This window comes from Acipenser ruthenus, chromosome 5 (assembly GCF_902713425.1).
Source record: "Acipenser ruthenus chromosome 5, fAciRut3.2 maternal haplotype, whole genome shotgun sequence".
In the NCBI taxonomy this organism is placed as follows: Eukaryota; Metazoa; Chordata; class Actinopteri; order Acipenseriformes; family Acipenseridae; genus Acipenser; species Acipenser ruthenus.
Genome location: NC_081193.1, coordinates 25,580,042 through 25,597,623, shown reverse-complemented (window position 1 = coordinate 25,597,623; position 17,582 = coordinate 25,580,042). Strand labels below are relative to the sequence as shown.

At 36.7% G+C, this 17,582-nt stretch overlaps 1 protein-coding gene across 1 annotated transcript; it reads right to left on the bottom strand.

Annotated features, from left to right (window-relative positions):
* Window positions 1-6,393: 6,393 nt before the first annotated feature.
* LOC117402506 (protein transport protein Sec23B-like) lies at window positions 6,394-17,382 on the bottom strand. The gene is made up of 20 exons (XM_034003724.3): window positions 17,048-17,382; window positions 14,320-14,555; window positions 13,846-13,903; window positions 13,630-13,716; window positions 12,933-13,169; window positions 12,738-12,820; window positions 12,451-12,595; window positions 12,043-12,201; window positions 11,821-11,936; window positions 11,587-11,710; window positions 11,359-11,439; window positions 10,980-11,069; window positions 10,575-10,681; window positions 10,139-10,292; window positions 9,935-10,012; window positions 9,413-9,574; window positions 8,566-8,652; window positions 8,262-8,417; window positions 7,813-7,878; window positions 6,394-7,294 (listed from the first exon to the last, which is right to left on the bottom strand). The coding sequence occupies exons 2-20, from the start codon at window positions 14,538-14,540 to the stop codon at window positions 7,205-7,207; spliced, it is 2,301 nt and encodes a 766-aa protein (XP_033859615.1). The 5' UTR covers window positions 14,541-14,555; window positions 17,048-17,382; the 3' UTR covers window positions 6,394-7,204.
* Window positions 17,383-17,582: the final 200 nt, after the last annotated feature.

Here is a 17,582-nt window from a genome sequence, read left to right as displayed (position 1 = left end):
CAGCGCCTTGCAGCAGCGCTACACATGCTTTCCAACGTGCCTGCGTTTTATAACTCGTGCTTTTCAATGTGCTACCGCTAGAGGCGAAGAGTATATTTGGTTTGAGTGAGTGCAGACAAATGATAAAAAGGGTGTTACTTCACTCACCTTACAACCATATCATGATGAAGCAAAGTCATATAACCAAGAAGACCTTGTAGTATCTACCGGGAAGTGCACTCTTTCTAAAGAGACCGTTTTGCATTATCATGCTTGCTTATGTTTTATACCAATTATTGTTATACAAATCGTGAATGTGTGTGTTATACAATTTATTTATAATAATTCAATTCATCAGAATTTACACCATTATGGATTGATAAATAGTTACCTGCTCTCCCCCTCAAGACAATATAAAATGTTTTTTTTGAAATATGGTCCCTGTTTTGTTTTTTGTTTTCTTGCCAGGCAACCCATTGAAGACAAGTGCTGATAGAGACAAGATTGTAAATTATTAGGAACTATTGAGAAATTATGTAGAAGACACACCATGAGGCAATATTATAAAAAAGAAGCTGAACTAGCTAGGCAAGACTACATATGGCCCAATTAGCTATATAGTTCATTGGCTGTTTGATCTGCAGTGTGTGATAGCGAGGGCCCGACAAGTCAGAGAGTCTGTATCCCAGACAGCAACTACAACTTGGACATCAAAAACTATTGTAAGAAACCCGAATTTCACACAAAAGACAATTACCAGTCAGGAAAGATGACTACGCCCTCTGTAACATCTGAAAGATGTCAATCAACGTGCAAACACTGACCAGTATGTTAGCGGATACAGACTAGGTTAAAGGCCTGCAAAAGGCATATGGGTTCTTACTTGATATACAAGTAAACTATTATAAAGTGGGTACGAGTGCTGCAGGAGAAATCTCTGCCCTAAGGTAAGCAGTTGATAATGTGAAACACAAGCTTGCAGCTATGGTTTCAGTCTCAATGCAATGCATATCACGTGTACTGTCTAGTTCTGCCCTGTGTTATTGTTCTGGCAATAGTTCTCTTAGTTATCAGATTTCATTATTTGCATTAGAAAGACAACGTGCTCAATACAAAAAATGTGAGGTCCAAAACCCAAGGCTGTCTATGAGAAACCTTGCAGAACAGGGCTCTGGGATTTCAAATAATATGCGGCAGCTCAAAAGATATAGTGTGTAAGCTTAGAAACACAGGGTTTAATATATATATATATATATATATATATATATATATATATATATATATATATATATATATATATATATATATTAATATGTATAGGGGTTGTAGGTAGATCAAATCACATGAAAGTTGCCTAACGGCTTCTACATTCACAGCGTTTTAAAAGTCAAAATACATGTTTCGCCCTTTTGGGGGCTCATCAGTACAGCGCAACTGTATTTTGACTTCAGAAAGGCTCAGGAGAGTAAGTAAAAACAAGCAGCTTAAGGTGAGTGAAAGCAATATATATATACACTCTCCAGAGATCAGGTAACCTAGAACTTTGTGAGTAGTGGTTAGGGCTCTGGACTCTTGACCGGAGGGTCGTGGGTTCGATCCCAGGTGGGGGACACTGCTGCTGTACCCTTGAGCAAGGTACTTTACCTAGATTGCTCCAGTAAAAACCCAACTGTATAAATGGGTACTTGTATGTAAAAATAATGTGTAAAAAATAATGTAATTGTATGTAAAATAATGTGATAACTTGGAACAATTGTAAGTCGTCCTGGATAAGGGTGTCTGTTAAGAAATAAATAATAATAATAACAATAATAATAATAATAATAATAATAATAATAATAATAATGAACTATTGATAACCTTGGGAAATGTAACGGTATCACTCTCTACCTACATAATGCATAATGTAACTCAAAAGCTTGAAGTATTATTATGCACTTTCAATACTAATGTAGATATGAACTTGTAACCTATTACATTAACTGTGCAAGTAATATAAAGTGACTGAATTACATGAAAAACAATCCTGACCTGCACAGTTGTTCATAAATGTTGTATGTAGACCAGCACTGCAATTTACACGTTTATCTTTTTTCTATTTTCACCACCTCACTATTTCGATTCATTTTGATAGTATACTGTAATTACTATTATTATTATTATTATTATTATTATTATTATTATTATTATTATTATTATTGTTATTATGATACGTTTTTATGTCCCTGTCTCTTCAAAGTAATGGGTACCTACTTGTTGGTAAACCCAGTAATGCCCAGCACAGGTCTGTCCTGGTCAGAGCTGATAGTTTGCTGGTTCAAGAGAAGCTTTAAGTATTAAGACATGCTAACCATGCTGGTTGAAGAAAGCTAGGTAAAACATGAATACATCTGTAAGTTTCTTTATACTGTAAAATACTGAAGCCAACCCATTGTTGTCCACAGTCCTAAATGAATTGCTGTTAAACTGAGGACCTTTTGATTTACCTGATGGGTGTCCAGTAGGAAACCAGTAAAATGGATAAGGGTCTGTAGATGGGATTTTGTCACCAGTGACGGCCAAAAGGGAATTATTTATTATGGAAGTTGTTTCACCTTTACTGTAACTACCATAGGGTATATTTGCAGAAACATCTTTGCTCATGTTAAGTTTATTTGTTACCATTTTTAATGTAGTATGTTGTTTAGTATTACAAGATGTGATAAACAAGTTGATATTGTTTATGGTGCTTCCATAAAAGAAATGGCAAATATACCCTATGGTGGTGAAACATCTTCTATTGTAAATATTACATTTTTGGCCGTCACTTATCTTATAAACTGTTGAACTTCTTTGTTTCCAGATCTTGCTGGTCACCTGCTCATTCGCTAACTGTGTAACTAACTGCTGTATAGTTACACACCTTATTCAGTTTCCCCCAGGGTTAATTTGCACCATACAGTTATACAACATAGAAAGTTAATGTTTTGTTAAAGCACTAGAGAAAGAGTTTTGCAATCAACCTTTCTGACAAAAGCCAGTACTAGGGTGTGACTAATGAGAAGCAGTAGAGAAGTAGACAGTAGAGAAGCCCTGCCCCTTTATATTACGAAACACAGACAAATTATATAACAAAATAGTCTATTGTTAGAAATCTTACTCAATACATTATATATATATATATATATATATATATATATATATATATATATATATATATATATATATATATTTTAGCTCAAAGAGCCAGCTGCCCAACGTTTCGATATGTTGTACATATCTTTCTCACGGGAGCCTGTGTTTGAATCCAAACATTGGAGGTATTTGTAGGTTTTTGACGGCATGACAACTACTTGTTATTGTTTACATTCAAATTCATGATTTATTCTTACATGATGTAATGGTGTTCTATATATTGTGACATCATTTTTACTTCTATCTTTGAATCTGTATTAATTCTAATTAACACTACTTTATATAAACTTATATTTTTATTATATCATGCAATGCTGGCTCTGAGGATCAGTCTAGATTTGGCCTCCCCAGCGCATCAGCATGCACAACTTTTGAATGAATTTTGTTTATTTATTTAAATGTTATATATTTATTGAAGTTAATTAGTTCATTCTTTTCTGTTGAGTCCCGCTGGCATAATCGTGTTCAGTCTATTTATCCATTTACTTTCTTTTATTCTTCTATATGTCGCATTGTCTAATTTGAGCTGTTCTAATACTACAAACTTTACATCATTTATGTCATGTCCCTGACTGGTGAAGTGCTGTACTATTGGTTCATTCATTTTTTTATTTCTAATTAATGAAAGGTGGTTCTGAATTATTTTATATAAAGTAGTTCCAGTCTCTCCAACATATTTGATTTCATCACATTTATATAACCCTGTCTTTACCACTGAAGAGATATGTTTTTCAAATAAAAGCTTTGGATTTGCAACCCTGGTCAGATTTTAAAATAAATATTTATGAGTGATTTAAAAAGGTATTGTGAAGAGGCTGTTTTTATGTTCGAAAGCAGCGAGTTCCAAAGATGAGATGCTTAATATACAAAGGCACATTGGGCCATATTAGATCTCAATTCAGGGATTTTAAAAGAAGGCACATCATTTGATCTTAGTGTACACGTTGAGTTGCACATCTCTAACAGAGAAGTAAGGAAACTTGGAGCATTTATAGTGTACACCTTTTAAACTAAACATATGTGGCCTGTTCTGTGAAAAAAGTAGGAAGAAGGAATCCACGTGTCCAGGTTTTTAGAACTAGCTTGATGTGTTACCGAAATTATCTTACCTGTCTATTCATAGCCTTCTGCCTCAATCCCAGTGAAATGTATTCACTCCTGTTTAATAACAGCCTTCTGCCTCAATCCCTGTGAAATTTAATCACTTGTGTTTAATAACAGCCTTCTGCCTCAATCCCTGTGAAATTTAATCACTCCTGTCTATTCACAGCCTTCCAGCTCAGTCCCAGTGAAATTTAATCACTCTTGTCTGTTCCCAGCCTTCCAGCTCATTCCCAGTGAAACTTAATCACTCCTGTCTATTCCCAGCCTTCCAGCTCATTCCCAGTGAAATTTAATCACTCCTGTCTATTCCCAGCCTTCCAGCTCAGTCGCAGTGAAATTTAATCACTCCTGTCTATTCCCAGCCTTCCAGCTCAGTCCCAGTGAAATTTAATCACTCCTGTCTATTCCCAGCCTTCCAGCTCATTCCCAGTGAAATTTAATCACTCCTGTCTATTCACAGCCTTCCAGCTCATTCCCAGTGAAATTTAATCACTCCTGTCTATTCACAGCATTCCAGCTCAGTCCCAGTGAAATTTAATCACTCCTGTCTATTCCCAGCCTTCCAGCTCATTCCCAGTGAAATTTAATCACTCCTGTCTATTCCCAGCCTTCCAGCTCATTCCCAGTGAAATTTAATCACTCCTGTCTATTCCCAGCCTTCCAGCTCAGTCCCAGTGAAATTTAATCACTCCTGTCTATTCACAGCCTTCTGCTTCAATTCCAGTGAAATTTAATCACTCCTGTCTATTCACAGCCTTCTGCTTCAATCCCAGTGAAATTTAGATCTTGCCACGAAGAAAAAGGAGCCAAGACCAAATGAGATCTTGGCAAACTTTCATGTCTGCCATTGATCCCAACCTTATTTTCTTAACCCCCACCCTGGGATGATAGCCATTCCTCAATCGATGCTAGTTATTTAAACAGGATACATAGCTTGTGTTCAAGAGGGCCTCAGAAAGACTGTTACTGAGACATTGATCTCTGTGATTGAATTACAGTGCTAAACATGCCTTGCTATTTTGTATAGGGCAAGTATGCAGTGGTCCTTTATTATTTCTCTACATTAAGCATAAAAACATTAAAAAAGCAAAGGGTCCTTATATAAAATATAGTACATTTATAACTGGCTTAGGCAGTACAAGACATTGGTAAATCAGAGTCTGTGACCAGCGATAAACGTTTACTGTCAACAAGGCCTAAGTGAATTCATCAAATTCATGAACTATTGAATTGTCAAATTACTTTTACATAATTTGAACCAAATGGGAAAATGTTCTGTTTGTGTTTTTCTTTTTGTTAGAGACAGGGAAATAATACAGTCTGCAAAATATCAAAATCATTCATTTATTCTAAAAGTGGACAAAGCAATTACATGGTTATCTAATCCACCGGATAGTAATTTTAAATGTAGCCATTGTGTCCACTGCTCCAATACTGTAAATACTAAAACTATTAATCACCCACGATCAGGTAAAAAGATACAAATTAAATGTTTCATTAACTGTAATACCACAGGAGTAATTTATATGTTAACTTATATGTTAACTTGTCCATGTGGACTGGTTTACACAGGTCAAATGAAAAGATCCTTAAAAATAAGGGTCTCTGAACATAAAGCAGCAATTAGGAACCAAATTCAAGAATATGCAAAAGCCAACCACTTAAAAAAAAAAAAAAAAAAAAAACAGCTGGTCACAGATCATCTCCACACTCATTATGATTTGTGGGAGTGGAGAAAGTAACTAGCAGCTCGAGGTGGGAATTTGATATTTTTGTTACTACAGAGAGAAGCATACTGCATATTTGCCCTCCAAACATTAGAACCAATTGGTCTCAATGATGGAGTCAATTTGTGTTCTTTAATATGAAATCTCAGATTTAAGTGAGATATGTCAAAGTATTTTCAATGTTGATAGTTTCTATTGTATGTATTTGTGGTATACTGTTGATAAAATTATATGAAATCATGATTGAATTTGGATATGTCAATTGGATTATGCTGAATGAATTATTATATTTATTAAAAAAAGGTTGTCCCAATTGTTTCTACTAACTGGGCTTGTGTTTTCCAGGCACAATAAAAGCAGAATGCATATTCAAACAATACTTCACAATGAATACACATACAGCACATACTGCAGCTATGTAATCATTTATTTCCAGTTAAAAAGTAAAGCAAACATGAATGTGTTTCATGTTAAAATATAGAAAAGAGCTTTTCAGTATAAACAAGAGAAACATAAACATTATATTTAGAATGAAACAATACTTCAAGAAATTGTTTACTATATAAAATGGTGTTCGGACACTAATAAATTAGAGAAATTGAACCATTGCATACCAGATTTCCTATGTCGCTTAAGATGCACATATGCTATTGTGGACAGCTAAAGTCCTTCAGGTAACGGCAAATTAACACATTTTGCAAGCGCATTGGAAGACAACATGAAATAAATCATTGTATTAAAGTTATTATACATTAGAGTTGACCTTTAGACAGTACAATTTCTTTCCTCAAAACTAAAAAGGTTACTGTGTGCTGAAGCTCAGCACACATGCTAATAAACTGTTGTTTGTGACACTTGAAGGTGGTTTAAAAAGTGAGATCAATTTAATATGAACAAGAACAGCTGCTTAATACATTTATGATCAAGTCTTTTTAGAAAAACAAAACTGAACACAAGTAATGTAACTGCACACAAGTAATGTAAAAAGGCATTAGGAATGTACAAAGGTGGTCAGATTCTCTTATATAAGCTAGTTTCAAAACGGGAAAACATATATATATTATCTTTTCCAACTCCACAAAGGAATGATGTTTTCCCTGTTACCATTGAACAATAAATACTTTCACAGTACATGTGGGCTAAAAGAATTCAGTTCAGTATTTAAGGGTTTGAAATGTTGACAATTGTTTAAAAACATTCTTGAATACTTTTCATGAAAATCATGATGCACTGGATACTGCCAGTTTCTTCAAATGATCCATGAACACTTGCAGGCTGACATCATCGGTTAGGATCGGGGCACCAGTTTCCTGCAAGAAAGAAAGAAAAAAAAGTCATATAAAAATACCTGATTTATAGAATGAAGAACTTCACAAACCTACAGATCGAATTTGGCACAGTACTAGCAGATATCTTCCTGCAATGGGCCTTCTTATTTATTTTCCTTACGCCAGGGGTGGCCAAACTTGGCCCTTCCAGCTCTGTTCTAAATTGTATGATTGAACCAATTAAATCTGCATTCAGACCCTGAACTAGGTCAGTCTCATATTACCTGTTAAACCTGGAATGGAATGGCCCTCCAGGACCGTGATTGGACAGCCCTGCTTTTATTTAATAAGCCTACAACTACAGCAACTAAACCTACACAAGCAAGTACCGTGGTTCCTGAATAAAAGTAATCTCTGAAATGCCTTTCTGCTCCTTCATCTTCCAGTGACACATATTGTATTATCCTTTGTTATATCCTACCATGTTTCTAGGAATTATGAAGCTTATAAATTTAGCATGGCATGCACCTATACAATACATTTTAAAAGCAATCACTCACCTGTCCCCATGCGTACAGATTGTTATGAGTCTGTGACGGGTTCACTTTGGAAAGAAGGAATCGAGCCTGTGAAAGACAAACCAAAAGAAATCAGGTTTGAAGACAGAAAATAATCATGCGTGAATTAAGGAATGCATGATTCTATCCTCCCTATGAGAGCTATACTGAATTTTGTAGAACGACTTTGTATCAGATCCAGAAATTGGACAAATAAACATGAATACAGAATAAGTCCAAACAACTGTATTCAACTATTACACAGGACTTCAGCGAGAAAAGGATTAAGCCTCGACTAATCATCCAGCATATATTCACACTTGACAAAGTATACGTAGACAAAAGACATGTTATTAAAATGTTGGGTTACTTGACTTTTCTCAAACAGTTTTATCTCAGAATTTATGATCGTGTGTCTAAACTAAACAGATGAAAATCCAGTTTCCGCATACCTGGCTGCCACCGTGTTCCGTATCAATGTATCGGGGCATGGGGAAGCGTGTCTGAAGGATTTCCTGAGCGTCATCCAACGGGGCCTGAAGAAGCTGCTTGAAGTTTTCATACTCTGCCATCTCCTGGTAGCCTGCTTTACGCCACTGTGCAATAGTCTGTATACAAAAAATTTTTAAAAAATGTTATTGCAAACTTTCTTGTTAATTAAAATTCTGTTCCTTTAACTGTTAACCACACATTCCTGCTAAGTGGGGACCTGTTTTTGCGAATATAAAGGATTCTAAGAGAGTACAGAATCCGTACCTCTCCGTGGTAGATGACAAGCTGGAAGAAGGTGTCCATAAGAAGGATTTTGTCTGGTAGGATGCTGCTGCTGTCGAGGAGCACAGGCTGAAAGATATCAAATCAGAACATTTTAATTTTCCAAGTTGCTCATATTATATAGCTAGGGCTTCTGTTTTTCTGTTTTTATTAATTTAGTTTTTCTGTGCTTTTCAGTTACTTTCCAAAATGCTTGGGAGTTTTTTTTTACTGTCAAAATATGTATAGTAACTTGACAATACTTGCACTCTTAAGTTGTACCTTCTTTCCTTTGTTGTCTTCCACAACAAAATCCTTATGGTCACAGGCACATTATTCTGGGGTTTTTGTGTGTAGGCATTTTTTTTTACATTTCGCCACAACTTGCAATTCTGTTTTAAATGCCCTGTATCTTAACTGTAATACAGTTTTAAATCCCACAAACTAGCCTCCATTCCTAATTGTAATCTTGTTTAAATCCTGCAAGCGGAGTCTCCAATGGAAATGTAGAACTTGCTGCCACTCAGTAGTTGGGGTGGGTTTAAAGTATTCAGAACAAATCAGTGATAGATACAAGTCAGGAAGGCGGGACATTGCCCAGCAGCACTGGGAAAGTTTTTATCTGTTTTTATCGGTTGAAACCAAAAATCAGAAGCCCTAATTATAGAGTATCTTTTTCTTATTTTCTATTTCAATCCTCATACAAGATTTCTTGGGAGACTCAGAAGGTGGACAAACAGGTTTCTGACATACGTCACCTACCAACACAGTTTACAGCTTCAATCTTTCAGAGAAGAGCTAGCAGCAACGTTCATAAGAAATGATAAACAGTGATGGATCCTGCACTCACCTCAGGTGGCCCGTAGAAGGAGTAGGAGTAAAGGATAGGCTGGATCATTATCAGTGACTGCGTCAGGTCCTGTCGCACAAAGTGATGCCGGTAATATGAAGACTCATCAGGGCTGTTGTTGAACACCTGAAGGAAGGGTGACCTCCGCAAGTGGAACATAAACTAGAAATTGAGGAGAAAAACATATTAGCCAACATCTCCAGCTAACATAACTTCCAGTTATCTTACTTATTTAAACTAGGGTTTTAATAAAACCTCAGAAAGTGTATATGAAGCACCTGGCACTAAGCAGTAATTTATAAATGTTTAGTAATTTAATTTTTTTTTTTTTTTTTAAGTAGATACGGCAGCATCTTAGCCATGTGATGGCTAGGAGAAGATATGAATGTAGTAGGACCTGGATTAATATTGACTGCCACTGCTGTGCGTGGAATCTATGATAATCCAGATGCCCTGAAGTTCAAAATTAAAAAAAATAATAATAAAAAAACGTAGCAAGTGTGACATTGTCCTTGTTTGTACCTGTGGATAGAGTGAAAATGATTCCGACAGCCTGAAGGAGTTGGGGTCTTCTTTATGGAACTGTCCAAACTTCTGACACTAACACAGAAATGAAAAGGCAAAATGAAAACTTCCTTTGTTTACGGTGAAAACGTACAACGTACAGATTAAAATACTTTACAAAACCGACAGTAATGTTAAATAAATATGACTATGAGCCCTTACCAGTCTGATTAACTGCCTGTCGAGCCATCTAAGAACATCAGGACCCTCTTCAGACTCTGCTCTGAAAACTCCCAGGCGTGCCATCAGCACTGCTGCCGCCTCCTGATCAAACGCAGCTTCGATATGCTGAATCTGGGACTGTGCATCTGCCCAGCTGGAAACAGAGAAGCAGCCATGTTAGGAAATGTTTCACCGTTAATCACAGTGTTAACCCCGACCCTAAAAGACCATATTACAAAACAAAGAAAATAACACCATAATTATGCTTTATCCTGATTTACAAACTAAACCACAACATGACATGTACAGTAATCTTAAGGTACTATTAGTAATTGGTTGTTAATAGAAAGTATTTTCTATTTAGGCTACTTGCGTGGTAGTGAATGATGTTCTCAAAATATTTTATGCAATATGAGGCCAAATTAGGGAAACTTACTTTCTAGCTATTGTAGTAACTCGGATTCTCTTCTGTGTGCTGGAATGCTGGTACTGTGTGATGAACTGAATGGCTCCTCTCCCGCCCTGAGGGACGGGTGCATTGTGCTGAACAATAAAAAGAAAAATACCAGATGGTTATGAAGAGACAAACAAACAATCGATGATAGATTCTTAAAAAAATAAATAAATAAACTAATTTTCACCACTAAGCACGATTACACTTATGCAAGATCTTTAGTTTTCCTTATTGATCTGGGTTGAATCCAAAAGTGGTGCAGGGGTAATGCAATCCAACACGTTTTTAATGCCGACACAACTCAGTAATGTAAGACTCTTGAAAAGCTTATGCAGCAAAAAAAAAAAAAAGGTTTACTGCTGTAGACAAGAAAGTTAAGACACTCACCTGATTTACAACTTCGAAATATATTCCCAGTGTCGTGAATGGATTGATGCCACAGATCTTCCACTGACTTGTGCCACCCAAACCCATTTCCTAACAAAGAGAAAAGACAATACTTTATGAGACACAGAAATCTCCATTTCATGCACAGTACTCTTTATAACACTAGTCAGGAGCCATAGTTCATAGACTGTGCTACTTTGCCTTATACCATAACTAAAATGCAAATGGTAGTGGACTGGCATTCTGGGACAGTTTTGAGCCATGAACAAACTGCCATCTAATTGCTTCTGCATTAAAAGTGCTGCTTTATAAACAAGATGAAGATGGAGGGCCATTCATATACTAGGTTTTTGAAAGAGACAATGCATTAAATACGTACATTTTCAGACACACATGGCCCCTTTGCATTTAGAGAGACACACGGACCAATTGCTCCAGAAATCTTCAGTTCCCTTGAAGTCTGAAATGCAGTAAAACACATGTTAGGCTGAAGAATATGTATTTAAAACACATTAAAGCTTAAAGTGTGCTATAAGGTATTATTCTGCATATACACCGTCCTCCTGTTACTGTTAACGTTAAGAAATATATAAATATAGCATCTTACCTTAACCTCTAATTCTCCTCCAAAAGCCATTCGGAATTCACCATTGTAGTCTTTAGTGAAAACCCTTTGGTATGTCTGCTTGAAGAGGGAGGTGTTGAAGGAATCACCCATCACAATGTGACCCCTAAAAACAAGATTTAAAAAAAAAAAATTACATTACAGTAATGGAAGTGTTTGCTTAGATACTCGAACAGTTAAATTAATGAAATTGAACAACCAAGGAAAGCAACTAACCCTGTAAGATTGGAGCAGCATTTCATCTCCAATAGTCCAGTCTGATCCAAAGCAAAGGCATATATATCGATACAGTGACCATTCACTGCTGAACGGTTGGCCAAAGCGTCATAGTACTATAGCGAGAGAAACAAACAGTATTAGAACAAAGAGTAATATTACATGTCAGAAACAGACTAAGTAGCCAGAACAAATTATGAATAGCAAAATAAAGCTGCAAACCTTTGTGGCCTTTTTCAGATATCTGGCATTATCCTTCTCAATGTCGTGCCAGGAGCGGATCGGGGTCTTCAGCTCATCTCCAACCACCATGCCAGGGCCTTGGGTGGGAGGGCCACCAGTGAAGAGCATTATACGAGCTCCTGTGTTCGGGAAAGTGCCCTGGATAACAAAACACAACAGAAAAGATCAGCTGTCAGCAGTGTTCCCACTTGTTTTTGACCATTCCAACAATCTCCTTATATCTACAAACTAAAAGGCATCAATCTTTCCCAAACCAGAATAAATTGACTTAAAGCTGTAATAGTAGTAGTCTCAGTGAACTCCAGTGCACCCAAGAACAAGGTTTGCTTGTTCATCTGTGAAGGTGGTCACTAATCATGTATGTTACATATGCAAGCAGAAAGTTACCTCAAGCAGGCCCACAGCAATAGACAAGGCAATGCCAGTAGATCGCAGGGGCCGTTTTCCCTGCGGCACAGGCCAGGGGTCCCTCTGAAGCTCACAAAGGAGGTCTGTCAGATTCATGTCAATCTTATGCACAGGCTGCAAAAATCTAAAGCATTAAAAAAAATTGATTAAATTCCTGCTGTAATTTATAATGCAAACAGCAGGAAGTAACTGAAGACTGATTGCTAGGCTGGCAAAGCCACCATTAAGGTGCTCTACTTTTGCATGTATTTAAATATTCAAAGTACCTGCTGGAGATGGAGTGATCCTGAGGCTGCGCTGGTCTTCCTTGCTGAACTGGTGCTGCTGGCTTAGTGAGACCCAACATTTCCTGAAAAAAAACAATACATATAAAGAAATGTAAAGTAGGTGTCATTTATCATGTAGGTGACTATATTTCTCATCATGCATAAAAATCTGCTGGCGAGTGTCTGTGTACCAACCTGTATCTGCTTTCCTGAAAGATCCTTGGTTCCTCTGAACACATAGCTCTTGGAGATACCATCACAGCTCAGCTCATAGACCTGTACCATTCTGCCAAATGTAATCAGGCCGACCAAGGCATTGGGAGGCAAGAGACTCAAAGACATCTGTAAGGACTCCTTCAAAGCCTGAAGGTCCTCCTCTTCCAAGCATGTGTCCACAACATATAGGAAGATCAGAGGAGTCTGGGGGGCATGCTATAAGCCAACAAACAAGCAAAAACATTTACATTCAGGGCAGTTTTCATTTTACCTGTTTATCTGTAGCTACTAGCTGGAGATCAATTTACCCAGTTATAACCAAATTCTGTTTGAAATACAAACTGGAATTGTAAGATCTAACAGGTAACAATGATAACATCAAACCAATAAGACCCTATACAGTTTATCCCTTGTGATTCAATCCTTAACTCTTTTAGTCCTTAACGTAGCTCTGTCTGTTAACATATGCTGTCAGAAATCACGTTGGAACCTCACGGGACTCCTATGCTCCAATCTAAAGTAGTGTTTTTGTAAAAAAAAAAAAAATATATATATATATTCTGTTTTCATGTATACTCAATAAAGGAGTTTATTCATCAGCTTAACAAAAATAACTCAGGACTGAAAGGGTTAAATTTAACAGTGTACACATAACGGTACTTCTTTTTATATTTACCTGTACAATGTATTCAATGGTAGAAAACTGTGGCATTAATTCTGCTGGCTGATTGACATCTGATATCCCTGCATATGCAGGGGGAAACTGTAAAGAACAAAAAGAAAAACTTTCAAAACAGAATGGGTAACATAATAAACCAGCAGAGACCTTGCGATAAGAAAATGTACTTATTCTTTAATCTTCAAAAAAAACACTTCTCAAACAAACACTCACCTGATTTCTCTGGTAACAAAAGTTACAAGCCCATAACTTGGCTCTGTAGTCAACTTGGCTGCAAGAAAGAAAAAAAAAAACAGCTAAACTGCTGAAGGCAAGGTATTGCAGTACACTACCTGATCATTCAGACAAGGTATCCTAATTATGCATACCTATTCAGGGAAAGGTTACTTATGCAGAATTTCAATAGAATTTAAAAACAGCAATAACCTTTTATAGCATATCTCACCTTACTATTGAGGTTCTACTATACTCTGTTGCATATAGTACATGGAATTAATCATATTTACTGGTCTGAGTAAGTTATGGCTGAGGACCTCAATATTTACATTGCAAAGTCTTGGAGAAAGGAATTAATATTCATACAAGTACAAAATCACAACATTCATTTTGCACAGGTTTTATTAAATGTCTTGACTTTGATGAACACTATAAGATTCTTTTGTAGTGTGAAATAAAAGCATGGCATACCAGAGTGGGTTGAGGACTGCCTTGCAGGTGGGTCTGCTACAGAGCACAGGCTCATACTGGACTGGAGGGAGGTCTGGACGCTCCTTCAGTGGGGTGAAAAGGCAGGCGAGGGGCACCACCATCTTGGTGGCCTCCAGTCGGCTTGAGGGCCACACGTTCCAGCTGAACCGCACACCATCCCTGTCCTCGTTCTGCTGGATAAACTCCTGGTACGTCGCCATGGAACCTCAAAAGAGCTGCAGAGCGAGAGAGAAAGGGTTTTTTTTTTTTATAAATAATGTATTCTTATAATAAATCACAATCATGTTTGCATTCACTATAAAAAAAAGTGTATATTTTTAAAAGAACCAACAGAGCCAAAGTCTTCCTCGGTGGTGTAAATACACTTGAAAAGACCCAAATAAAAAGCAAAAAAATGACTTCCATCAAGACTGTATTATTCGACAAAGCCCTTAACTTACACGTACTTAAAACCATTATTAATTGTAATGTGGATTTATAACATTAGTTACTATTAACAACTTTCAGATACATTTAAAAACACAAAAACAAACAATATTTATTGTTTCACAAAACCAAATCACAAAACAAGCAGATCATCAACTACTACTTGACTCTAATGATCAGTTGTTAACATATGTGACCTTTGAGTTTTTTGTATTCCTGTTGTATAGTATTACCTAAATGTGCAAACATCCACCATTTGTATTGTCATCTGCCAGTACAGTAGTGTGAATTGTTCTTGGTTAAACTTTTGCTTATGAACATTTCTTGTTTAATACCCTGGACAACCAGGTGTTGAGTTTGTGCAATAACATGTTAGATTTTAAAATACTGTTTGAAACGGGTAATGACGTAACAGATTATCCCCTTGCGTGATAACAAACCTTGAAACACATACATAGCAAGCACTTTGATTCAGTATACTGCTGCCACATCATTATTTCTAATTCTTTGGTCCTGTGGTCAAGGTGGTCTTTACATACGCATAAAGTGAAGTTTTGTGGAGATTCACCAAACAAACAAAAATATTATCGAGGTCCTACTATTCTATATGTTGTAAAACAAAGCCAGCAATACGTTTGTATTCTATGTGTCACATCCCAACGTTACCAAGCTCATGCATAGTTTTGAAGATTATGAGCCATATCAACAACGTAGTAATAATAATAATAATAATAATAATAATAATAATAATAATAATAACAAATGTTGCACTTTAAAATACTAATAAACAAAAAGGATCAAAAAAGGAAATTGTAAAGAAACACAATTGAGATTGCAGTAAGTTGTGTATATAAATGTATAACAATAAAATAATTTTGTTGAAAATATCAGTTCAACTATACTACTACTGTCCAGCTGTGTGCTGACACCTGCACATGTACTGGGTTTCAAATCATACTACTACTGGTACCACGAAGAAAAAAATAATAATATGACGGGTACAACTGTACAATTACTACTAATAATAATGATGATAACAATAAAACGGATATATAGGGATGTTCAATAACTGTGATCTACAGATTTTACAAGTCCAACCTTTATTTTACAATGGAGTTGCTGGAGGTCAGGGTGGTAACCTTTTATCAAAACAAGACCAGTTTTGTAACGGGACAGCCCATCTCTAGTATGTCCAATAGGAATTCATGGGCGGGGTCATGTATTTATTTCGAGTCTTTTGGATCGTTTCTATGTCTATTCATCTGGTGTGGATTGACATTCCGCGACCTCGCTCGCGTCGATATGTCCAGTGTGGATGCAGCTTTAACCCTGCTTCGGTTTCATTCCAATCGCGCGACGAAACAAAAAATTGCAACAGGTTCTATTTTAGCGACGTGAAATATTCTCTTATCGACGTCGCTCGCTACTGTTTTGGATACTCCCATTTGACCGGTTGCGTCCAGTGTGGATACGGCTAGTGTGTTAGGTTTTTTTTTTTTTTTTTTACGTGAATGTACTAATGCGTGTGTCTCCCAATAATGGCATTGCAACATCATATTTATTTGACTGTTTGCACTTTATTGTAATGCCACACTCTATGATGCCTGCTCATTATTACAGTTCACTTCAGTAATGTTTTTTTTTTTTTTTAAGTATTATCAGGTAGCGTTTTAAATTCATCACGTTCCCATCGCAGCAAATGCTTGAAATGTTGAACATTTGTAAACCGCTGTGGGATTGTGACAAATGAACAATTAACGTTTTATATAGATCCACAGTTCGAGAGATATGTGCATTTAACTTAAGAACTAATCTTGACCACAGGACCAAAGAATTAGAAATGATGATGTGGCAGCAGTATACTGAATCAAAGTGCTTGCTATGTATGTGTTTCAAGGTTTGTTATCACGCAAGGGGATAATCTGTTACGTCATTACCCGTTTCAAACAGTATTTTAAAATCTAACATGTTATTGCACAAACTCAACACCTGGTTGTCCAGGGTATTCAACAAGAAATGTTCATAAGCAAAAGTTTAACCAAGAACAATTCTACACACTACTGTACTGGCAGATGACAATACAAATGGTGGACGTTTGCACATTTAGGTAATGCTGTACAACAGGAATACAAAAAAACACACTGTACAGGAGTTCACCAGTTCCAGTCACTCAAAGCAGTGACGACTTACCCCCACACCCCTCCCCATAAAGACAATCAATTATCGAAGCCAGCCGCAAGCCGTACCGATCAAGCAGCGGCCTGTTGAAAAATGTACCTACCTTAACAATAAAAGCGAAACGAGCCCTTGAGTACGATCGCCGTGATGGAATGTGCTTTTATTGTTTGTTTCTCTTTAAAGTCGAAACTTAGGTGGAAATACAGAAAATAATACCGGTAAATGAATAAACCGGAGCCCAGAAAGCCGGTTCCTGTATCCTGGGAATGACGTGTTACTACAATTTTGTTGGAATGCAGCTAGGCGCAAACTCCATTGGTGTACGTCATTCGTCACGGTACGTCACTGTCACTAGTGGAATGCCACGTCTGTGAGAGCGGGCGCGAAACCTGTTGTAAGTACAGAGTACTACCACCTAGTGTTTCAATACGCACAGCAACTTGCTGATCAAGAACATTTATGTTACTGGAGGACTGAAGACATTGGTATAATTAATTAATTAATTAATTTATTTATTTATTGCTATCCCTGTGAACCAAACAGATATGCTCATGCAGCAGCTGGATGTTATGAGTGTGACATGCAAGCCCCGCTGTAGTTTAGAGAAGCAAAACTATTTGAAACACGTTTCAACAAGA

Bases quoted from the DNA above. Each gene is read 5' to 3' on its own strand.
- LOC117402506 (XM_034003724.3), bottom strand. From the start codon at position 14,540: ATGGCGACGTACCAGGAGTTTATCCAGCAGAACGAGGACAGGGATGGT. The intron at 10,293-10,574 runs GTAAGTTTCCCT...CTCTGTTTCCAG, and splicing joins GTTACTACAATAGCTAGAAA to CTGGGCAGATGCACAGTCCC. The intron at 8,653-9,412 runs GTGAGTGCAGGA...GATATCTTTCAG, and splicing joins CCTTCTACGGGCCACCTGAG to CCTGTGCTCCTCGACAGCAG.